Raw genomic sequence first — 23,530 nt, 5'->3', positions numbered from 1 at the left:
ACATAAATGAATAGTGAAAACCAAGCACCAATTAGCGCATAACCTACAAATGATAGTCAATATGTTTAGCTAGTTACAATTTATATACAAACATAGTACATAGATACTACTAATTAGTGGCTTTAAACGAAACACCAAACCAAGCAACCAACCGCAAGGAAAAACCAATACTTATGTAGTTCAATTGTATAGAACGAATAACTAACTATAACTAACGAATAACGATTAGGGAATCTAGACACACTACTGATAAGGATAGCGAAAATATAAAGCTTATTTGCGAATAGAAATAGAGAATAATAATAGCAACGCCCCCCTCCACGGCGCTGAAAGCCCGACAACCAGAAATTCATTCAGAAAACGTGCCACACAAACAGCCGGACGGGACGGTTAGAAAGGCAAATGTCAAAGTCATAAAGAGAGAATAAGCGCGAAAGAAAGAGAGAGAACGGAAAGAGAGAGAGAGAGAGAGCGTGAAAGCACAACGGAATTTAAAAAAGCTCAAAGACATCAATCAAATGTTACAACCATAAGGACATCGAGGAAAGCTCAGGATTAAAGCTTGTCCCAAGACACAAGCCCCACTCCAAAATGGCCGCAACAGCAGCAACGGGGATAACGGGAACGGGAACGGCTACAGCAACACACCACGACGATGCCAGCAGCATGAGCGACGACGTCTTCGAAGATGTGGAGACCACACAGGCCCGCATCGAGGAGTTGCGTCGCCGGCCCTTTGGCGATGGCTGTTACAATCCCCCCGCCGCACCCGTCTCAATATCAGCCACAGTGGCAGCTTCCACATCCGCAACAACGACGCAGCAGCAGCAGCATCATCATCATCACCATCATCAGTATCCGCATCATCATCAAAGCCAACAGAGCCTCACGGGCAGCAGCCATCATTATCATGACGACGCCATTATGGCGCCCGTGCAGCGGACGGCCACAGGATATCCGGGCTATCGACCTTCACGAGAAGCTCTTCAGATGTACGCCTACGGCACAGGAGATGATTACGACGATTACGACGATGGCTGGCGTTCATATCGTTACGACGAGGTGGACATGCACCAAGCACAGCCGACGGCCAATTTGCAACCTTTCGACGACACGGTCAATCACAAGACGATACTGCTGGGGGACTCTGGCGTGGGCAAGACATCCTTCCTGGTCAAATACAATACGGGCGAATTTCGGCTGGGCTCCTTCTCGGCGACGGTGGGCATTGCTCTGACGGTGAGTGGAAACCGAGTGGCCACGAGTGCTGCGCTTAGCCTTAAGGCAACTCCTTAGCGCTGCCTGCTGCATGAAGCACCCGCCCCCACCCCCACCCATGAAGCATCCCAAAACCTGACCCCAAACCCCCGTCGAAACATGTGATCTGAATCGAACCTGCCCTGCCAGCCCTTATTGACGCACATTCGAATGGGTTCAGCCCGCTTTTGTCTGTTTTTGCTTGCTGTGTGTGTGTAATTGGACAACAGCTGGCCAAAGGCGTTACGGGACGCATAACCGTTACCCAAGAATCCTCCCAGTCTGCCCATCTCCCCATCCCCACTGAGAGAAATACCATAGGAAATACCATGACCAACACTTGAGTGATACATATTGTAAACGTGCTCTGACCTTTCGCTGAGTGTACGAATACGATGCGAGCATTTCGCGGCTAAATAGGCAACATATTGTCTGGTGTAATCGCCGGGGATTTTCTATTTTCGGCAGGCCCACCCGTACGAGTACACCTACTCGTGCGTAAATCCCTCAAATTGATTTTTTTTTTCTTTTTCCAAAGGCATGTAAATATTTTTATAAACTCCCAGTCAGCCCGTTCCACCACGTTGTTGACACGTTGATTGCCCCTGCTCAAAATGTGGGTGCAGCTGGCACCCACTCACACCCACACACACATAGAACCTGTTGCTGCCTTTCACTTTCACTCGAAACACAGACACGCAGAGCACACACAGCCACACACAGCCACACACAGCCACACAGCAGCGACAGACAGACAGCGACACGCACGAGCACATTACACGAACAGCTACCACCACCGCAAAGGCCGCCAATGAAGTTCAAGTGCAACCGTTTCATTTGCCTTGGCTTTTTCTCGCTGCCCATCCTCCCCTCGCTTCCTTTTGAGGCTGCAGGTGCTCATTTTCATTGCAGGGCGCTCCACCCACACCCCCGCCCCACCGCCGCTCGCATCACGTTTCTAGGCCAGGGCTACTGCTGCTGCTGCTGCCAAACCAAAGCCGAAGCCAGCCGAAGCAGGCGAAGGTCTCGGTCAAGGTGTGTATTGAAATCAGGTGAAGCATTCCCATGGCCATGCTCTCATTCGCTCTGCGTGTGCCCTGCGTCGGAAACAACACATGATGCCTTCCAGAGAGCGCTCTCTGGGCATGCCTCACCTTCGTTTAATACACTTTGGTAGCGGGCTCGAGCTCAGGCTCCCCAGCTTTTTGCTCCTTTTTTTGGCGTCGTCGGGCTCCATTCAGTCTAGCATTGAGCTCTGCTGCGAACGGACGCTTCGATAGGCATCAACGGGCGCGCAATCCCAAGCTCTCTCTCCATTCAGTTTTTTCTGTAGAAACTGTAGCTCCAGCTGCTACGCTTCAGCCAAAAATACATTTTGCTGACTGAGAAACCAACTTTAAAGTAAAGTACAAGTGAAAGCATAAGCCATTTTGGTTGTCGTTTGTGGCGTGCTCTCGACATAACAATTGAAAGGAGGCTGTGGGGGCAAAACATTGCACATTTGCATGCCACTGTTGCGCGCCACAAACGAAATTCTGTTATTTTTGACGATTCCCCCGTCCCTGTGTGCCTCTGTTGAGAGTGTTGTGTGGTGTGGGTTCTCTATGTAAATGTACAAGGGTCTGAGCGCGTCTAAAAATAAATGAAAATCATTTGTGATAGACAAACATTTAATGTGATTTTATAGAAACACAAATCTCCCTTTTTTGTTTTTCAATAATTAAAATGCAGTGAAAATAATTGTGGGTTTTGTGGTTGGTGCTTGCGTTGGCATCCAATTTGTTAATCTGTTTGATGTTCGCGAGATCAAAGGGAATCTCCAATGATGTGTGATGGATGACATGACCAAAGTGGAAGTTTATGAAAGTTCCCGTAATTATGCGTGGAATGGATTGGAGTGGAGTGGAGTGGGAACAATTCTAATTAAATTTTGTGCACATGCGAGTATGTATTTATGTATGTATGCCTACCATTCCCACCATCAATTATAGCCCCCATACTTAACGCAGCTCATCACAGAAACTAATCAATCTTTGTTCATCCAGTTGATCGGATTTCCGGCTCTCGTTTGTCTGCAATCAATTGAAACTGCATCTACGCAATGGATTATAATCGAGTTTTATTCATAGATTGTCTGCGATGCTATACCGATGCCGATGCCGATGCCGAGTCCGAGTCCCAGTTCGAGTTCGAGTTCTTTCTATTAAATGCGCACGAATTAAGCGAACGGCCATAAAATGCGCATCAATTCAAACAGTCGAAGGTCACAGTTTCGAACTTGCATTCGACTCCTATCCCGCCACCCAACTATCTGTTTGTCTGGCTGCAATTTGAGGAAACTTTTAATCAGCTTGTGGCTGGTTTTCAAGGCTTCTTCCATGGAATGGGGAGCTAGGGGCTGCGTGGGCTTGCCAATGGTGTGCATCGATTTCGCAATTAAAAGTACTTTCTCCTGCTGCTGAAAACTTCAAAGAGGGGTCCCCGTACTCAAACCATTTCCACAGGTGTCCTCACTGCTGTTTCTTGTCGTTGCGAAATTTCCAGAGACTAACTCTGAGGTTGGGATGGTAGGCACTTGAACCGCCCTTTAAGCCGATTACTAGCACAAATCTCTGGGGGAACTTTATCCTCTCTCTCTCTCCCAAGCTGCAGTGGGAGTGAATTATGGTCGTGGCTATGTTCGAGGACCGAAGGGACTTGAAAGATCTTGAAAATGTTTTCCGCAAAAACATTTTGCTTTTGTCCTGTCGATTGGCTTTCCGCTGGCATCAACTTGAAATTCCCCTTTTCAGAATCTGTGTGCGTATGTGGGAGGCCTGTCCTGTCCAGCCGTTCCCTCCCTTCACGCTTTTCATTTCCTTAAAGCTGTTCATGCAATCAGGAAACTATTGTCTGGCATTCCTGTCTGCTGCTGCTTGCTCCTTTGCTGCTGGTTAAGCCGCGTGAGTGAACGTGTCCCTGATTGTGTGTGTGTGTGTGTGTGTGTGTGTGTGGGGGAGGGGGAAGGATATACATTTACTTGGGCATTGTGTCCTGTGTGGGCAGTGGGCCGTCCATCGCTTGCTGTCTGTGCAATGAACCGTCCCCCACGGTTTGCCACCAATGTTCTCCTTTCGCTTTGTATAATTACACGACGAATGCCCCAAACAGTTCACAATTTCCACCATTCTCCGCCCTCTCTCTCGCACTTTCTCCATGTCTCCTGCGCACTCAATTTATAAAAGGGAAAAGCGACCAAATTCTGCTTAACTTTTAGCTTTGAACAGAATTTTCGTGTACTCAGAGAAAGGAAATTTCGCTTTTCCTTTTTTTCATCTTCTCTTTTTTTTGTCATTTTTTTGGTCTGTTGTCACCAGCAAGAGAAAGGAAGGGGCGGCGGGGTCGAAGAGCAGCAGAACAGCGACAACCCAATTAAAAACTTTTGTTATCAACATTGCGTTTAAGTTGATTAAAGTAAATTGCTAGATGGTTCGGCTGCCGGAAAGGTTATTTCATGGATCGACACCTACCCAGAGGAAAAAGGGTAAACTTTTCCGAATATCATTTGCCATATTTGCATAGAACAAGAAACCGTAGAAGTATGAAGGGAGAACTCGAACGGAGCACTGGACAAAGGCACAAATATGTACATGCTCGTTTGTTGTCTAGGCTCTCAATTTATTTGGAATTTGGGATATAATTTAAGAAGCTCGAATGTGAGTTAGTTCCAGGAATCGGAGTTCGCTGGGGCAACTAATTGGTAAATGTATACTTTTTCTGCTTTAATAAATGGTTACATGCCCGGGGTGGGGATGGGCGGTGGGGCGTACTCGACAGCTATCCGATTTCATTGTCATTCCATCTTGGGCACTTCACTTCCACTCCTGGAGGATGAACGACGATGAACGCTTTATGCGCCTTCAGAAAGTAGTTAACGTTTCGCACGTGTTCGGCGCTGCCGTTGACCTGCATTTAAGGACCCCATGGCGAAAAGCCAGTCATCCGCCCAGCCACCCAGTGCCATAAAAAACATTTTAAGGAGCTGCCAAAGAGGAATAAAAGCAAACTCAGGCTCGGCAGAGACAGGCGCCTGAATCCCAGGTAAGGCGACAGGACGCAGACAGCCGTACACAATGGACGAGCAATTTCGCACGGAGTTACCGTCTGTGCATCTGAGGATTTTCAAAAGGGTTTTCAATTGATATATATGGGTATATGTATTGGCATTTGGCAACATTTGTTTGGCAGCAAATTAAATTAAAGTTCGGGACGAAATTTGTTTCGGTTGCCATTTTCGGGAGCTGCTGCTCCCACACCACACCACATCGAAATGTCAAAGTAAATAAAAGTTCTCTGAACTTTTACGTTGCAAAAATGAAATGAATTTTTGTGCGTGCAGGAGAGTGAAGAATAATTTGATTTAAAATTGTTTTGCAGGTAAAATTTCCCTGCCCCAAAAAGTATGCTATGAAAAACAGAACGAAGATAAAATCGCTTTATAGCCGACTCTTCTACGACTTTTGAGACCATTTCTTGGGGTGTTAATGAGCGCCAGCTAATCCCAAGGCTGCAGTGTACTCTCACGCTGAAAACCCCACTTGGCCCAGCCTCGCTTTGAGGCTGCCACAAGGCATAATTAGTCGAAAATTTAGTTGGCCACGGCTTCGCTTCGATGCGTTCCGGTCCATTCTGCTCCGTCCTGTTTCGCCTTCCATCGTCGTCGGCGGTTTTCGCGCCTGGTTGTTGGGCTGCGGTCTTTCTTGCCAACTGTTGATTTAGCGACGAAACCACAACAGCCACCCGCACCTCTGACCACTGCCGCTCCACCCCCACTCGCACTCATGCCCATACACACATACACACATACAACCATACAACCATACACCCATAGCGGCTTGTTGTCAGCGACAGTTGCGTGGTGCCCTTAAGCATTTCTGGGCTTCGGTCTTCCTTTCATTTTGCGTGCGTCGAAGGTGCCACACAGAGACGGGCCCCAAAAAAATTACATTCAATTTGCACCTGTTCGTTCACTGTTTTATTAGGGGCAGTGTAAAGAGGTCTGGGGAACGTACAGTGAGAAGTAAATTTGAATTTTAATTTATTTTTTTAAAGGAATTATTTCTGCGAGGAGGATAATGAAAGTTTGCTCTTTGCTCGTTGCTTGTTTATGGTTTTTAATGAGTTTTAATGACTTTGTTGGATCTTCCAAAAGATACAAATATTGTATATACTATACTGTATATAGTACTATGTAAAATATAGAGGATTGTGTGTGCTGTGTGTGAGTGTGCTTGTACATTTGCGACCTAAACAAACTTAAAAAGGTCTTTGGGGATTCCCTCCTGGGGGTTGGTCTCGTTCCCTCTCTCAGTAATGAAGATGTATCCGCAACTCTGAAAGTTGAACCCAGATTATTGATTTCTGTGCGTGTGTTAAATATAGAATCAAGCCACTCAATCGACGAGGAAGGACTTCCGTTGCTCAGCTCCCTAGAAAAGGTTTCAAAGATGCGTCGTCAGCAGACCCGTTACCGCAGCGATTCCATTGCCAGCCCCAGCCCCTTGGGCGGAAGGAAGGCCTCGATTTCGGCAGCCAGTGCTACTGCCTCGCCCACACGCCGCGAGTCACTGGTAAAGCCTACCTGGCAGCACATCACCCCGGGCCAACTGCCTCCCAAGACGCTGGACAAGATCAACGGCATTAACTCGGACGACTCCGACGACGATGGCTATCCGAAGCGGCGGCCCAGCGTGATTGTCCACCAGCGACAGCAGTCGATCTCCCAGCAGCCGCTGCTGCCCGAATTCATGACCACATCGTCCCTGTTCCAGGCCCAGCAGATGCCTCATCTCCCTAGTGGCAATGGTTTCATGGCTCGTCTGGGCAGCAGCGTTCGATTGACCTCGGCCGAACAGCAGCCGCTCCTGGACACTGCTGCTGCTGCAGGCAGAGCCCCCTTTGTGGCTCCACCAGCACCAGGTCCTGGCAACGAGGGAGCCAGTGCCACCCTCTGCAAGAACGCCGGACGGGCACTCATACGCATGATTTCATCCGGCAACGGACCGGATGAGGACGAGGACTTTGACATCATGGGCAAGGTGAATAAGCGGAAGGGAGGCCCAAATTGGGAATTAGCCAAACGCCATTTATCCATCCAAATAAAATTCGAGCGAAAAGCCAAATGGAGTTCTGCAGGTGCAGAATCCTTTCCCAGAATAAAATCCTTTCTCTCGATTCAATGCGACAAATGCCAATTTGCATGCACAAAAAGCGCCGACAACAAAGGCAGTTTAAGGAGCCCAGCCACAATTTGATTTATGTATTATACCTTTTTATTTGACGGCAGCCAGCCTTTGCTGCCTGTCTGATTTGGGCTCTTTTACGAGCTGCTGGCTTTTATATTCGTCCTGGCCCTGATCGGCTTTGGCCTGATTTACAATGTGATTTACATAAGCAGCCAGCAAAATAAAGTCATAAAACTCAATAAAGTGCCAAGTGACAAAGGAAATTAAACGCAAAAAATGAAAAGTTGTTAAAGCAAACAGCCAGACAGCCAGCCTCCGAGACGAGCGAGACTGAGGCGCTGAGTCGCTGAGTCGCCGAGTCGCTGAGAGAAAGTTTCTTCTGCAGCTGCTGTTGATTAGAGTAATTCTGGAAAATTATGACAGAACTCCTGCCGGCGACTTCCTGTCACACAGCTGCCAAGAAATGTCTGGGGAGTAAAATATATACATATATATGTATATAGTGTATACAATATAATGAGAGAGAGCTGCATACAAATTTCCATTTATTTGCGAGGAATGCTCGTTAGAGGGCAGGAGTGTACATATGTATGTAGATTGCCAAGGGCAACTTGAAGCCTCATTTAAATTGAGCTAAATGAGAGCTAGGAATGGCATTGAAAGCAGTAATTCCAGAATATTTCTCTAAGTATATTCCCACGAAAATAGTTTCTGAGAAAACTGTGTTTTTGTTTGTGGCAGAGAAATTTTCCCTGAACCGCAGCTCGTGGCAAATATTATTTTTCCCAGGCAAATCAGCAATTGCAGTGTTTAGATAACTAAGCTAACATCCAGTTTCCCCGAAACGTTTTTCCAAAATGAAAGTCAACAACGAGAGGATTTCTGGATGTGCTGTGATGCCCTGCCATGCCCTGCCATGCCCTGCCTCATTTCGTATACCCATACCCAGCTCATCTCATCTAATATTTAGCATAAGTAAAGAAAATGAGACCACAGAAAGAGGCACTCATCTCCATGTATAGTACATAATCATTTAAATACTCTACCTCTTACACATATCATATCATGCTGTTTTTGGCTGTTGTCGGATGCGGATTACATAGGTCATTATGCTGGGCGACTCGGGAGTGGGCAAGACATCGCTTTTGATACGATTCCGCGATGGTCGCTATGTGCCCAGCTATTTCCTGAGCACCGTTGGCATTGATTTTAGGGTAAGAGCGCTTTATTCCCAAAAGTCTTTGGTTTTCTTGTTGTTCTTGGTTTTCTGTTGTTCTTGTTCTCGTTGTTGTAATTGTTGTTCATTCTAAGTGTTGTCTCTCCTTCTGTCCTACTGTTACTCTGTGTTAAACATCCATCCATCCATCCATCCATCCATCTATCCTCCTACTCTAACGTCTTTCTTCTGCTCTTTCTCCCACTGTGTGTGTGTCTCCTGTCAACAGTTGTCAAGGCTTTCAATGCGATTTTCACCTGCTTACCTCTCACTCACTCTGTGTAACTTTCCGCCCCCCCCACCCGCTTCTCTCTCTCTGTCTCTGTCCCTCTGCGTGACCTCCTCTATGAGTTGCGGTTTTCCTGATTTCGTAGTACTGCCTGCGGTTGTCCTCTTTACGTTTAGTTCTTGTTCAAACCTTATCTTTCAGTACCACAGAATCCCCATCCCAATCCCAGGTCCAGCACCAGGAATCCCTGTAACCCTCTGTTTGTTGTCTCGTTTATGTGTGTGTGTCTGCGCTGCAGGTCGGGCGTCTTTCTGATAAAGATCCTTGGGGGACTATTTATTAAAAAGCATGTGAACTTGAAAAGGACTTGTTGATGTTTTTCCTCTCCTTCGTCCAAATGAATTTGTGTGCCCGTGTAGCCGTAGCAGTTCTCTAAATGTATCTTTGTATCTGTGTGCAGCTCTGTAAATGTATCTTTAGCTGTGTGCTCGTTTAAGTTGTTGTAATTTTATTATACTTATTATTGTGTCGTTTTTGTGTCGTTTTTGTGCGGTCCAACATTTAGAGGCTTAGAGGTTTTCCTGCCCCGAGGCTTGCTCTCTCTCTCTCTCTCTCTCTCTCTTTCTCCCTCTCTCTGTCTCTCTCTGTCTCTCTCTGTTTCATGGCTCATAAATTTATTAAAATACAAGCGGAAATTGCTTTTAACATGTCTCTCTATCTCTATTTTTTCACTTTCTCTAGCTATCCCTGTCTCTGTCTCTTACTTACAATCCTGTAAAATTGTACAAATGCCTGGCAAATGGGAGCTAGGGCTGGGCCTGGCGTTTCCTTGACTTTAAATTGTTTCCATGTTTTCTCTATATTAAATGTATGTCGATCCCAGGCATTGTCTAACTTTCCAAAGAAGGATGGGGCATGGGCATCCCCCATTTGAGGAGGCATTGGGGAATGACCTGAACCCCAAATCAGATTCGCTGGGGAGTTGTTCATGTTGATTTTTCAGCTTGGCTGACTCTTGGCCAACTTGTAGGGTGGCTCCGAGTACATGCTACATATGTATAAAGTAAATGAATATTTTATATGAGTATGGCTATGAATATATGGATAATATGTGTAATTAACGTAGAAATAAGCTAAGAACTTTTCAATGTTGTTTAATGTGTGTGTGTTTTTCACTTCATTAGTAATCCAATTGTATCTCACACTTTACCCAAATATTTCCTCATCAATACATACATACATGAGTATGTATGTTTGTATTTAAGTGTCTGTCTGTATTCCTCCCATCAACAAATTTCAGCTGAATTGTGGCAGTGCATTGACATTTTGTTTACCCGGCTAGAATAATTTATGTTTTTGGTTTATCTTTTAGTCTGAAAACGAAAACGAAAATGAAATTGAAATCAAATCAAATCAAGGCAATATGCTGCCCTCACAGACAACACATTCAGCAAAGAACATCCTCCATTTATATTTATGCTCGTACCTTTTTGGTGTACTACCACTATGTTCATCTGTGTATCTGTGTATCTTTTATGCTATTGACTGACTGTCTGAGTAGCTAATAGGTAGGGGGAGTGGCTGTGGCTGTGGCAGTGGCAATGGCCCTGCCAATGGCCGAATGTTTGCCACTCATTACGGGAGTGTGGATCCACATCAGTGCTTTCATCAACTGGAAATTGCTGAGTCTGCCCCTTACTTATGAATATTTATACCAATACGATGCCCCGTCTCCACTTATTTGTCTGCATGTGTGTGCTTTCGGGTCTTCATAAACGGACACGCTGCGTATGCGTAGTGCATTAAGCATACGCAGCGTGTTCCAGCCTCTCTTGCTCTTCCCCTCTCTCTCTCTCTCTCTCTCTCTGTCTCTCTGTTTGATATTCTGGGCACGGTTGTTGTGCATGAAAATTTCGTGAATTAATTACATTTTACATAACAATTGGATTCTCATGGTCGAAGTTCGTGTGCATTTAAAACAATAATTAATTGCATTTACAATCGTGTTGCACAATCCAGAACAAAGTGGTCGTCGTCGATGGCACACGTGTAAAGCTACAGATCTGGGACACGGCTGGACAGGAGCGTTTCCGCAGCGTTACACACGCCTACTACCGGGATGCCCATGGTGAGTGCCTCTTCTCTTCTCCTCTCCAGTCTGTCTAATTATCCTTTCCCTTTGATCCTAATTAAATTATTTTTCCAATCTGCATGCGAACCGGCAATCCACACCAACACTAAAACAAAAACCAACACCGACATGGACATGGACACCGAAACCGACACCGAAGCTTTGCTGCTGCTGTACGATGTTACCAACAAGACCACCTACGACAACATACGGGCCTGGCTGGGGGAAATACGGGAGTACGCCCAGGAGGACGTGGTCATCGTTTTAATAGGTGAGCGTGTAGCGTGGGAGTAGATGGGGATGCTGCAGATGCAGCTGTAGCTGCAGCTGAAAGCTTTTGCCCAGCGGAAACGCTAATCCACTTATAAATTTTGAGCCAAATTCACTTTTGTTTTTGCCAACGCTTTTGCCTTTTCTAACTCATTCAGGCAACAAGGCCGATTGCAGTGGCAGTGAGCGACAGGTGAAGAGGGAGGATGGCGAGCGCCTGGGCAGGGAGCACAATGTCCCTTTCATGGAGACATCAGCCAAGACGGGACTCAATGTGGAGCTGGCCTTTACAGCGGTTGCTAGGTAAGTCTTTCACCTGGTGAAAAGAGAGCTCTTCTGGGAAATTCCCATTTATTACACTGATTTCTACACACCCACCACCCACCACCTACCACCCACCACATCTCTATCTCTCTGTCTTTCTTTCTCTGTTGTCGCCTGCAGGCAGCTTAAGAGTCGCGGCTACGAGCACGGCGATGATGGAAAATTCAATGTGCATGATTTTGTGCGTGACAATACAAAGGCGCGCTCCGTCTGTGCCCAGTGCAGGAACATGTAATTTTCCCCGGCCACATCCTCCCGATCCCGTGCACAAAAGAATGGCAGGAAGAGCAGGAAAGCACAAAAACAGGAGGGGCGGGGGAAAAAACAATAAGCCAGCATACAGATCAAAGGGAAATGGGGAAAGGTCGATGGGGAAGCGGCAGGAGCTGGGCGCAAAAGTCGAACTTCTGCATTTAATAAACACACAAAATACGCACACAACAACAGATACAAATACAGATACATACAGAAAAACACGACCCACAGATACACCTACAGACAGGATAACATGTTGGCACCAATTTTTTAAGACCCTAGCGGGAAGGTAGCGGATAGTAGGGGAGCGGGCGAGTACATGGTATGTGCGGTATGGTTAGCATTTTGTATGTAAATTGGAATTTTTTTGGAACCGGGGCGGGACGGGCAGAGATACGTACTCGTATCATACTTTAAGGATGGCCAGTGCATAAATTATTGAACAATATATACATATATATATACTATATACAGATATGATATATCCATATACAATTGCATAAATGTACTTTATTAAAAACGAGGAACCCTAATGGAGCAAGGGATGATCTCCAGTCCTCAACTAAGAGAAACCAATCGCCAATCCGGATTAGGAATGGGAATCAAGACACGAAATCGTAATCGTAATCGTAATCGTAATCGCAGCAAAATCATGCAACATTGAGATTTGTCCAGCACGTCCATGGGAGACCGCCAAATGGAGGGACCGAACGGAACCCAGCGTGAATCAGCATCAGCTCCATAAAGATATATTACCCTCGAGAGGAGCAGCCGGAGAGATGATCGCTGGATGGATGGATGGATGGATGGATGGAACCAAATCCTATTCAAGAAATACAATCACTCAATTTACCTATACTACTATAAAGAAACAAAACAAAAGATTATACCTATTACCAAATGTTTTTGGTTCTCTAATGTTAAAATCTTAATTGTTATGGCCTATCGTTAAGTTTTTAGATCCACACCAAACCAAAGAATGTCTGAAGGCATTTTAAATTATTTACACAGACACTAATGAATACCCCTTGCAATTAAGTTAGTTGAAGCTCTCTATTTAAGTCCACATGCCACACCTATAGCAAGCCGTAGTGCAGCAGCAGGAGAAGGAGAAGAAGCAGAAAGAGGAGGGTTACAAATAATCAAAGTTATAACTATAGTCTCCTACAACAGACCGCAGCGGCATCCGACGCATGCATACTATATCATAGCAGCTAAACAGCGTTATATCCAAGCAGACGGAATGTCTATACCATAAACAACAAATACATATTTACATTGAATGTGGTTAAAAAACAGAAAACTAGAAAGTGGAGTGTTTTTATTTCAAATTCAAATTGGGCCGCAGACTCAAATGCTGTTAAAAATACTCTCAGTGTGCTGTTAAACGCTGCTAAGTGTTGCTATATTGGTATAATTAAGAACAAAGGATACCGAAACTTTCATATGCAGGTTTTTCGAATTTTTCCCTGAGATGTGAGATCATCGTGCTTTCGTGCATAATTTATTTATTGCATTTAAGTCCTTGTCGCGCATTCACTTTCAAACAATTTCTTTTTGGCGCTCAAGTTTGATCGGACTTGCTCTCTTTTTTTGGGATTTGTGATGGGATATCCTCCCTTCGTGGAGTGACTTTTCCCTTCATTCCATACTCACTTTTGTTTAACTTTTTTGTTTAAACCGTGTTTTAGTCAAAATACAATAAATGGGAGTACTAAAATATAGTTTATCATGTAGAAAATTTCTTCATCAATGGGATAAAACTATGTGGGCAGGGCTAAAGACTTTAGTTAGCCAGAATTTTTTTAACGGAATATCAAAATTGAGCAATACGATCGACAGTTCTCTGTCGTATTTTTTGTTTGACCCTTTAAACTAAAACATTTTTTTAGGCAAAGTCCAATAAAAGAAGTTATATTAAACAAGTCAGTCAAGTTGGTTCAAATAGGTTCATTAATGTCTATCTAGCTAGCAATAATAATATCAAAAACGGGGAATATGTATAATAGAACTTGAATTCGTCAGTATATTTACGGTATATTTTTCAAATAAGACGGTATATTTTCTTATATTTTGGTATATTTCTGAGGTTTGGACGGTATATTCTATCCATAAATCCGCGGTCACACTGCTGGTAACACGTGCAAAAAACCAAAACAGCGTAAATTTATTGAAATTTCTTTGATAAAGTACCTGTAACCATGGCGGATCACGCGTTCCATAGACCGGGGCCGCTGAAGCAAACCAATAAGGTCCACAAAACGGGCCGTCATCGCTCCAAGGGAGCCATCGAGAATGCAACAAAAGGTAGGGATGCTCCACAAGTGCGAATCCGGAAAACAAACTCTTTAAAACTATTATTCTCGCAGGCAAAATCGGGTTTAAGGCCATCTCGCACCGGCACAAGCAGCAGCAGCGCAGGGAGCAGCGACGCAACCAGCAAAATCAACTGCGAAAGAACAAACGCGATGAGGTGCTGGAGCAGAAGCGGAAGCTTGGGGGCCAGAACACGGCTCCGTTCCTGGTGTGTCTGCTGCCTATGCACGAGCAGATCGATCCCAAGTCGGCCCTGGCCATCCTCGAGGGCTGCGACAGCGAGCTGGTGGTGGAGAGATCTCCGAGTGGGATTACCTACATGAATCTTCCGCGTTTCAAGCAGCGATTCGCCTTTGTCACCCCACCCGTGGGACGCGGCAACGAACTGATTGTCCTGGACTACCTCAAGGTATGCGATACAACGCTCCTTCTGACATCGGCCTCCTTTGGGGACGACGAGATATTTGACCGCTGGGGCCAGCGCATTTTCAACATGATCTCCGCCCAAGGGATACCCACTCCCCTGGTGGCTCTCATGGATCTGGAGTCACTGAATCCCAAGCGTCGTCCTGCCAGCAAGCAGGCAGCACAGAAAATCATCTCCAAACTGCTGCCCGAGGAGAAGCTCATGCAGTTGGACACCGCCGCCGAGGGACTGAACGTGATGCGTCGCATCGGAGGACAGAAGAAGCGCATTCTGCACAACGTGGAGAATCGGCCGCATCTCTTCGGTGACATTGTGGAGTTTAAGCCCAATGGCGAGGCGAGCGATGATTTGGGCACGCTGGAGGTGACTGGCTTCCTGCGTGGACAGTCGCTGAATGTCAATGGACTGGTGCATATTCCCGGGCTGGGTGACTTCCAGGTGGGTCAAGTGGTTGCCCCGCCAGATCCGTACAAGCTGGACAAGTCTCGCGATGGAGAAAATGTGGCAGTGCGACTCCTTGATATCAGTGATCCCCTGAAGCGCACCTCGCTGCAGAGCGAGAACATCCCCGATCCCATGGACGCAGAGCAGACGTGGCCCACCGAGGAGGAGATCGAGGCCTCCCAAAAGGAAACCAAAAAGATGAAGCTGGTTAAGCGAGTGCCCAAGGGCTTCAGCGAGTACCAAGCGGCCTGGATACCCGACATCGAAGAGGTAGAGGATCCAGACAAGGAGGAAGACGACGAGGACATGAGCGACGATGATGAGGAAGCTGAAGATGACGAGGACTTCATGTCCTGTGACAACAAATCCTTCGAGGATGAATGCGAGAAACGCGACTCCGATACGGAGGAGTTCCAGGACAGCGTTTCAGTGTCATCGGAGGCAGCCGTCAACGACGAAAAATACGACCAGCAGATGGACTTCCAGGAGGAGCGCGAAACCATGCAAAAACTGCAGCAAGCACGCACAGATCAGCTCTGGCCCGATGAGATAGACACGCCGCTGGATGTACCCGCCCACGAGCGATTCCAGAAGTACCGTGGCCTAGAGTCCTTCAGGACTTCGCCATGGGATGCCAAGGAGAATCTGCCCAGCGACTATTCTCGCATTTACCAATTCAAGAATTTCGACCGCACCAAAAGGAGGGTTCTGGCCGAAGCCAAGGATTTCGACGGTATTTTGGTAAGCTTCGTATTCTGATATCCCGCTTTGGAGTCCCTTCTAATCTCGAGTTTCTTCTTTGCAGCCTGGTCTCTACATCACGCTCCATGTGATCAATGTGCCCGCCAGCCGTTGGGCCGCCTTCAAGTCCGCCCAGCTCACCGACAACATCATTGTGTATGGCATGCTGCCGCACGAGCATCAGATGTGCGTGATGAATGTCGTGCTGCAGCGCATGCCCGACTCTGAGGTTCCCCTCAAATCCAAGGAGGAGCTGATTGTACAGTGTGGCTATCGCCGCTTTGTGGTCAATCCTATTTACAGCCAACACACCAACGGCGACAAGCACAAGGTGAGAGACGCACTCTATGATCTCCATATGAATCCCTGCCAATGGTTGAATTTATTTGCAGTTTGAGCGCTACTTCCGTCCGTATGAGACAGTCTGCGCCACCTTTTATGCACCGATTCAGTTCCCTCCCTCCGCTGTGCTGGCATTCAAAGTGAATCCCGACTCGACGCTGGCCTTGGTGGCCCGCGGACGCCTCATCTCGTGTAATCCAGATCGCATCGTGCTCAAGCGCGTCGTCCTCAGTGGCCACCCCATGCGCATCAATCGCAAATCGGCCACGATACGCTACATGTTCTTCTACAAGGAGGATGTCGAGTACTTCAAGCCCGTTAAACTAAGGACCAAATGCGGACGATTGGGCCACATCAAGGAGTCGCTGGGTACGCATGGCCACATGAAGTGCTACTTCGATGGACAGCTGCGATCCTACGACACGGCCTTCATGTATCTGTATAAGCGGGTCTTTCCCAAGTGGACCTACGAGGAGTGCCTGGTGCGCACGGCGGAGAACGAGCGCCAACAGGTGGCGGCGAACAGGAGAATCGAACAGCAGCAACAGGTAGCCATGGATATGTAGAATGTACATACAGACACACACGTAAACCTCGTTTTTGATAATAGGAATAATAGAATTATATTCACAAACAATTGTCTTAATTTAAGGTAGAGGCAATACGAGTACAATATACATACACAAAACATGGATACGATTAAAAGCCTACCACATTGCACAAAGGTAGATAGATCGAGCGGAGGGGGTGTTAATACAGATTTCCGGCTAGGATTTGGTAGCAGGGATTATTGTACTGGGATGGGGCGGGGGACAGGACTGATGGCGGGGCTGGAATTTAGTAATTGGTGGATAGACATTTGCGTCGCTTCTTCTGGAGCTGTTCGACCTGTTCGGTTATTTGGATGGGTGTTTGGAAACCTTGTACAATGGTATTCACGGTGAGAACCGTGGCTATAAATTGATTGATGGATATGTGCCAGGCCTCGGAGGTGTTTGTGCTGCTACTGCTGCTACCCCTGCTGCTGCTGGGCTTCCCGCTGGCCTGACGGAGCTCCTCCTCGAGTGCCACAAATAGACGGGTGGTGCTGCTGTGCTCTGCTGCGGGCGTTGTGGGGTTGCCATTGCTATCCGGTTGCTGTAGAACACATTTATACAAGGGAATGACCTTCAGTTTAGTCACAGTTTGGGTGGGATTAAGGACTGCTTACCTCATCGCCGCTGCCGCCCAAATTGAGTTGGGTAAAGCTCTCTAGGCTGGGTTCCTTTTTGATGTTGCTGTTTCCCAGTTCCAGCAGATTCTCATCTGTAAACAAAAAGAGCCTTACAATGCAACCGATTACTGGGGACATGTGGCATCACTTACATGCCATTCGCATCTCCTCGTCCTGCACACAGCCCATGATCTCGATAATGCTGCGCCACAGCAGCTGGAAGTTCTCCTTGCGCAAATGCGGAATGGTCTGATGCGAGCCCGAGGCCCCCTCATCGGGCTGGTCGAGCAGATAGCCGAGGCTGCCCAGGCTTCTCGAATCCGTGGCATTCGAGTCGGCACGCTCCAGTCGCGTGGCAGCAACCAGGTCACTGATCTGTGAGAAATTCGATATAGTCTCGACATTCAGAAGCATTTTATCGGCTGCAGCAGCAGCAGCCGCGGAAGCTGAGGCTGCTCCAGCAGTCGCTCCCGGCGGCGGAGTCATTCGTGCCGCTCCCAGATCTGAAATATCCGAAAATGTGTCAATCGATTCGTAACGTCCCTGCTGGCGTAGGCCGAACTCTTGGCCGTCGTCATCCCGCCCAGCATCGGAGCGTGTTGCAGTAGCAGTAGTAGTACCCGGGAGTGCTGCTGCTGGCAGATCCACATAGAATGTTGAATTGCGCTGCGCCAGCGAGGAGGTGTTGGAATTCAGCGACAAATTGGGCGTGTTGCGTGATAGATCCATGAACGTATTGCCCGATATACCCGCCAGATTATGCAAATGCTGTGTGGCACTGATCAGAGCATAGTCATCGGCATCAAATTGATGATCCGAGGGCGAGGGCAAAGCCTCCATGGACTCTGAAGCATCGTCGCTGTAAAGAGAATCATGAAATTATCAGGTAAAAAGCTGGAGCGTTGTGCTACTGTTACACTTTTATACCCGGTACTCAGTCAGTTTATATGTATGTGATCTTATGATGCACTTTACTGTAACTTACACAATACATTTAATACGTAAGCGCTGGAATTGTTATCGCAGCCGATGCATCGCGATGACTGCCGCATGTCTATCTCTCTCTTTCTCTCCCTCTCTCTCTCTCTTTTACTAAAGAGAGAGAAAGAGAGGAAACACGTGCGCTAATTATGTTCTAATGTTATTTCTTGCACTTCGTTTATACTCTTTCCACTTAATGTCCTATTTGATTATAAATGTATAATGTTTTATCTGATTTCACTTATCTACTGTTTTAATATATCCCCTACATCTATCCGTCTCACTCTCTTTCACTTCTCACGCCAACACCAGACGTAATATCTCGCTCTCCTCCGCCAAGGGGCGAACGCTGCACGAGGAAGAGTGTGTGAGAGATAGAAAGAGAGTGAGAAAGAGAGAGAGAGAGAATCATTTGTTCCTTCTGGCTATAATAATAATCCGATCTGATCCCAATTCTGCAATCAGCTAGATAAGGTCAGGACAACTTTGAAAAAACCTTGATATCACAGGAGTCTGCACACAAAATTTGGTTGCTCTAGATCTTATAGACATGGCTATATCGGAATATCGGGTTCGAAAACGCTTTCTTCTGGGTGTTACACACGTACACTTTGTGGTTTCCACATCCACCACAAAACTAATATATCCCTAAACTCTTGGATTATCGGGCATAAAAATGTACAGAATAATTTACAGCACAAATTCCACTCACTCAAAGAAATCTTCCGCCTCAAAGGCCTCCTCGGCATCATCTTTGGTCCGTGGACGCGGACGACGTGATCGTTCGATTTCCGCCTTGGATAACAGAGGCGGCAAATGCAACACATAAAGTAATTTCAGTTTCTCCATGCTCTTGGAGGAGCAAACCAAGCCCAGGGCATTGATAAGCTGTCCAAAATCCAGATATCCAGTACCCTTCTTGTCTGTGAGCTGAAAACACATAAAAAATGATAAATAATACAAAATTGTACTTTTCTCCTCTTACCCTGAACAACTTTTCGCCAAGGTCCACGCTGACACACTTCCGCCAGGGAGTTAGCTCTGTGAAGAGTGTGTGGAATACCTCATAGTTGACCCAGTAGGCCTCGTATCTGCCATTACTGCCACCAGGGACAGGGTCATTCGGTACCCTGGTGGGCGATTGATGATGCAGCAGCTGCGGCGTCTCCGACAGCGAGCATTGTGCCTTCTGCTGCTGCTGCATGGACTTCAACGCGTGTTTTTCCTCTCGGATGATGGTGAGCAGCATGTGCAGCTCGTTTCGATCGAAATAGGGATTCTGTAAATAGGCCTTGACAACGGTCTTCTCGTTGTCAATGTCAAACTGACGCATGGTCAGGCGTCGGTGCTTGTTGCGCAGCTCCTCGATGCGCTGCTGGGTCAGTTCCTCGCCGAATTTTGTGTACGCCTCGTGGATGAGGGTCTGCACAGTTTGCGTCTGTGAGCGTTCCATCTTGCGTTTGTCCGTGGAAGGCGGCACTTGATAGTCGGGATTGTAAATGCCCTCCAGATAGTTTTGCAGCACCAGCATGGCCTCGCCATCGTCCTGGCACTTGAGCAGCTTGTCGCGATTCCATTCGATGATCTGCAAAGCCACCATAAAGATGATCTTGGCGCCCTCGTAGAAGAAACAGTCGAGTATGTGGAGCGAGCTCTCATAGCTGATTACGCTCATGAAGATGGTGAGGAACCACGAAATGGAGATCATTTTGATGACGCCCAGCTGCTCCAGATGCTCGTGCAGATCGGCCAGATGAGTTTCGACCAGTTCATTGAGCACGCCCTGATCAATCTGTGCCCCCACCACCTTGTCCTTGTAGTAGTCCGGCAAGAGGTTCTCGCACAGGCTGGCCAGCATCCAGAAGGCGTTCTCTTCGTCGCAGAACAGCAGGAATACCGACGAGACAATGTTCATGGCCTGGCAGTAACCCACCTGCGGATTGCGCAGGGCATAGGCTTGCAGGACGCGCCTCAGTGCGCCAATGCCGTCTGTGCTCTGGAATGCCGGATGCTCGGGCAGTGAACGGGGCAGATCCCTGTCGATTTCGTCGTGAGCAAAGCAATCCTTAATGCAGGCAGCCTTCTCCACCAAATCCTCGTACAATCCGGGATTCATTTCCTTGTCGTGAATGGCACCGGAGAAGATCAACCAAATCTCCTGACGCAACTGGTCCGGAATGCCCTCCACAATGAGATTTATGACATCGGTGGTGCGGAACATGCCAATGCCGCGTCCAAAGTCACGGAAATGCGCCTCCCAACGCACCATCTTCTCCTCCTGATTCCTGATTATTTCTGAACTGAACTGTGTCTTGAATGTGTTCATCAAGGCTGTCTGCTTGCTCCAGGAGATGTCGTACTTGGCACGTTCCCGACTCACGGGACTGCAACAGATAATCGTATTGTGAAATGGCGTCTTATTCGAATTTAAAAGGGGCGGCACAACTTACACATGAATGCGGGAGAGTAGATCTGTTATTTTTGAGATCAGCACCTCTCTATCGACGATCTGGGCAAACATGAAAGGCACATTCTCCGACGTGATGATGACAATTTGATTGTCAAAACGCTGCTGCCCATCGTCCTTCTTTTCCACACTCTGCAGTATAAAAAAAACAATGAAACCATGCTGCAGTGAAGCACAGGTTCTCCCCTTACCTTTATTGTTTTCATGGGTATGACCACACTAACCAAGTCCTTGACATCGCTGCGAAAGCAAAAGAAATTGGGCGACAAATATATGTAGCCAGCATTAAACCGCTTCGAGTAGGGTGTCCAAATGTTTGCCTTGATCTTCCCATCGATTATCTCCGTTTGGGGTAAGCGGAAATAAATGCGAAACTCCTCGGACTTCTGGCGGGCTGTCAGATCCCTGAGCAGAACCGGTTTCTTGGATGATTTAGCGCCCAGTCGGGCAAAGTTCGACGGATCATGATCGACCACTGGACTCTCTGGATCCTGGATCAGCTGTTGTATGGCCATTTTGTTGAGCTGCTCGATCAGCAGATGTGCCTCGCCGGCATTGAAGATCAGCGTAAAATTGTATGTCATATTGTTGGTGGTCTTCAAGTAAATCGTATTTGCATTCCGACTGATGTCCTCCAGCTCGGCAAAGCGTATTATCCTCTTGACCTCATGACCCAGCATATACGAGTAGAAGCAGACGTGATTCAAAGAGATGTATAGCTGACCCTGACGCGGTATCTTGTTCTTCACATATCTGGAATGCAAAAAAACCCAATTAAGATTCGGTTCAAAATGTGTCGCAGTCTTCCGGTAAGCCTTACGTGGCCGAGTAGGAGTTGACCAGACGCTCTTCCTCCGGCATTTTGAAGGTTTGTCTAAACTGAGAGGTCATCACCTTGAAGTCGGCCGTTTCGCCAGTTTCATCTTGATTATTTTGTGTGTAGAGCGATTTGATTTTGCATATAGTAAAGTTTGTAACCTCGTCCTCGTTCTCCATTTCGTTGAGCACATTGAAGAGATTCGCCTGCAGCCATTCCCAGTCCTTTGCAATCTCATCCTGCGTTATTCCAATGGCGATTTCTATGGGGTTCAGGAATTTGTATTCCATTATAAACGAAGCTGTGTAATCTCATTTGTTTTACATTACATAAGAGAATCTTGGAGCCGTGGGTGAAAAACAATGATTTATATGGGGCCCCTGGCTGTATACAATACACCCATAAAAACCACAGAAATCAACGCCAGGCCATGACTCATATACCCGCCTCTGCCGCACATGGCAAGGCACTGATAAGGTGGGACACCGATTCCATTCCCAATGCACTTGAACCTACCGTAAGAAACTTCCGAGGACGGTGTCCGGTGTACAATGCGATACGGAGCCGGCTTGGTGTTCCAAACACTGTCGTAGGTGCCCACCAGCATGGACCCAAAGCCGCGCGACTCGCCGTGGCCGCGACGTTTCTGTAGCACGAAGTACCTGGAGTACATTTCGGCAATCCTGTTGGGGCAGAAAATGGGAGTAAAAAACCAGATGCAATTCGAAGGGAAAGGGGGGGCGGCATTGGTGGCATACAGCATTCATGATTATATGTGTGTGTGCGTGAGTTCTTCGGGTGGGTTGGGTGTTTTTCTACGCAGCACGAAACACAGTTGGCAATCAATTTTCAAGCTACCGAGTCTCTGCACTCGGCCGCCGGGTGTGGGCACAGCTGTTTTTCCGCAGGAAATTGCGTTGTGAAATCAGAGCAGAATCCAATAGGCTGCCGCAGAGCCGCCATGGCGACTTGAACCCTCTCAATTAGTTATCAACAAAGAGCGCCAACACAATTAAACAAATCAACATTCGTTTATGCGTGGCCTCTGTACGCGAGTTAAGGCACTATTCTTATTGATGTGCATCGCGATCAATTGTTTTCATGATACACCTTCCATAAACATAACACTGCATACACACGCATACATACCAGCACTCTAGTTGGTGTTTAAATTAGGCATCGGCATCTCGCCACACCACCCCCCCACCGACCAAAGACAAGAAAAGGGATTGGAACACTTACCAAAACGTCGACGGCAACAGCAACTCCTTCGGCTCAATCCACATTTTGCTCTTGTTTAGCCTATTTGACGGCTAGCACAGTCGAAGAAACAAAATTTCGTCTTTGTTTAATACTGCATTCGTTTATTTTGTTGTTGTATGCATCGTGACTGACCCTCAGAAATATACCAAAATATACCGTAAATACACCGATGAAAGAACGAACTTAGCCCACTTAAGCCCCCTTTGTTTAAACTGGATAACAACTTGAGTTATTCCGAGAAAAATAATATCTATAATAATAATTCCTCTTGTAGGACAATCCTATCCTTCATTTTTGCATAAAAAGCTGCGCTAAAATTCTTCAAAATTCACCATTTTCGTGGAGAGTATTTTAATACCCATTGGTCGACAATGGGTTAATCGTTCCCTGTCAATGTTTTGATATTCGGTTGAATATAAACTAGCTAAATGCGACCCTTAGCCCTTAAAACATAATTTTATCCGATTGAATCCTTTCCTATAAAACATCAAAAACGATAAGTGACACTCATTCAGGGGACTCCTGAAATGCAATCAACAAAGAACATTAATACAGGTGGCGTTCCACTTTGAGCAAGGCAGTGAGATCAGATGTAAAAACCGAACGGGAAACT

The 23,530-nt window shown here is 46.8% G+C and overlaps 3 protein-coding genes across 8 annotated transcripts; 2 read left to right on the top strand and 1 right to left on the bottom strand.

Moving 5' to 3' along the window:
• Positions 1-91: 91 nt before the first annotated feature.
• On the top strand, positions 92-13,203 carry LOC6601151 (ras-related protein Rab-26). 5 transcript variants are annotated; one of them, XM_026992352.1, is made up of 7 exons: positions 2,295-2,658; positions 6,679-7,334; positions 8,585-8,695; positions 10,946-11,054; positions 11,218-11,328; positions 11,486-11,630; positions 11,772-13,203. In XM_026992352.1, exons 2-7 carry the CDS (start codon positions 6,744-6,746, stop codon positions 11,884-11,886), a joined length of 1,182 nt encoding a protein of 393 aa, XP_026848153.1. In that variant the 5' UTR covers positions 2,295-2,658; positions 6,679-6,743; the 3' UTR covers positions 11,887-13,203. The 5 variants fall into 5 exon arrangements, with proteins under 5 accessions (XP_026848151.1, XP_002026283.1, XP_026848153.1 ...); XM_026992350.1 differs by lacking the exons at positions 2,295-2,658; positions 6,679-7,334 and adding an exon at positions 92-1,239; XM_026992351.1 differs by lacking the exon at positions 2,295-2,658 and having other exon boundaries at positions 6,573-7,334.
• An 864-nt stretch (positions 13,204-14,067) lies between these two features.
• Positions 14,068-16,870, top strand: LOC6601152 (pre-rRNA-processing protein TSR1 homolog). The gene is made up of 4 exons (XM_002026248.2): positions 14,068-14,213; positions 14,276-15,834; positions 15,899-16,165; positions 16,227-16,870. The coding sequence occupies exons 1-4, from the start codon at positions 14,108-14,110 to the stop codon at positions 16,740-16,742; spliced, it is 2,448 nt and encodes an 815-aa protein (XP_002026284.1). The 5' UTR covers positions 14,068-14,107; the 3' UTR covers positions 16,743-16,870.
• LOC6601227 (TBC1 domain family member 9) lies at positions 16,774-23,007 on the bottom strand. Of its 2 annotated transcripts, XM_026992362.1 has the most exons (11): positions 22,897-23,007; positions 22,171-22,337; positions 21,658-21,916; positions 21,029-21,590; positions 20,821-20,969; positions 19,356-20,754; positions 19,083-19,300; positions 18,010-18,248; positions 17,542-17,892; positions 17,387-17,481; positions 16,774-17,313 (listed from the first exon to the last, which is right to left on the bottom strand). In XM_026992362.1, the coding sequence occupies exons 1-11, from the start codon at positions 22,938-22,940 to the stop codon at positions 17,014-17,016; spliced, it is 3,783 nt and encodes a 1,260-aa protein (XP_026848163.1). In that variant the 5' UTR covers positions 22,941-23,007; the 3' UTR covers positions 16,774-17,013. The 2 variants fall into 2 exon arrangements, with proteins under 2 accessions (XP_026848163.1, XP_002026285.1); XM_002026249.2 differs by having other exon boundaries at positions 17,542-18,248.
• Positions 23,008-23,530: the final 523 nt, after the last annotated feature.

This window comes from Drosophila persimilis, unplaced genomic scaffold (assembly GCF_003286085.1).
Source record: "Drosophila persimilis strain 14011-0111.01,24,50 unplaced genomic scaffold, DperRS2 tig00000732-arrow-arrow-pilon, whole genome shotgun sequence".
Taxonomy (NCBI): Eukaryota; Metazoa; Arthropoda; class Insecta; order Diptera; family Drosophilidae; genus Drosophila; species Drosophila persimilis.
This window is presented reverse-complemented; position numbering and strand designations above follow the sequence as displayed.

What these genes read in the sequence shown, in the direction of transcription:
- LOC6601152 (XM_002026248.2), top strand. Translation starts at nt 14,108, where the DNA reads ATGGCGGATCACGCGTTCCATAGACCGGGGCCGCTGAAGCAAACCAAT. An exon ending in AGGATTTCGACGGTATTTTG is followed by an intron (nt 15,835 to 15,898) that starts GTAAGCTTCGTA and finishes TCTTCTTTGCAG; the next exon opens with CCTGGTCTCTACATCACGCT. An exon ending in CCAACGGCGACAAGCACAAG is followed by an intron (nt 16,166 to 16,226) that starts GTGAGAGACGCA and finishes ATTTATTTGCAG; the next exon opens with TTTGAGCGCTACTTCCGTCC.
- LOC6601227 (XM_002026249.2), bottom strand. Translation starts at nt 22,940, where the DNA reads ATGTGGATTGAGCCGAAGGAGTTGCTGTTGCCGTCGACGTTTTG. An exon ending in TACCCATGAAAACAATAAAG is followed by an intron (nt 20,970 to 21,028) that starts GTAAGGGGAGAA and finishes TTTATACTGCAG; the next exon opens with AGTGTGGAAAAGAAGGACGA. An exon ending in TTGGCGAAAAGTTGTTCAGG is followed by an intron (nt 19,301 to 19,355) that starts GTAAGAGGAGAA and finishes ATGTGTTTTCAG; the next exon opens with CTCACAGACAAGAAGGGTAC.
- LOC6601151 (XM_026992350.1), top strand. Translation starts at nt 592, where the DNA reads ATGGCCGCAACAGCAGCAACGGGGATAACGGGAACGGGAACGGCTACA. An exon ending in CGGTGGGCATTGCTCTGACG is followed by an intron (nt 1,240 to 8,584) that starts GTGAGTGGAAAC and finishes CGGATTACATAG; the next exon opens with GTCATTATGCTGGGCGACTC. An exon ending in CGTGGTCATCGTTTTAATAG is followed by an intron (nt 11,329 to 11,485) that starts GTGAGCGTGTAG and finishes TAACTCATTCAG; the next exon opens with GCAACAAGGCCGATTGCAGT.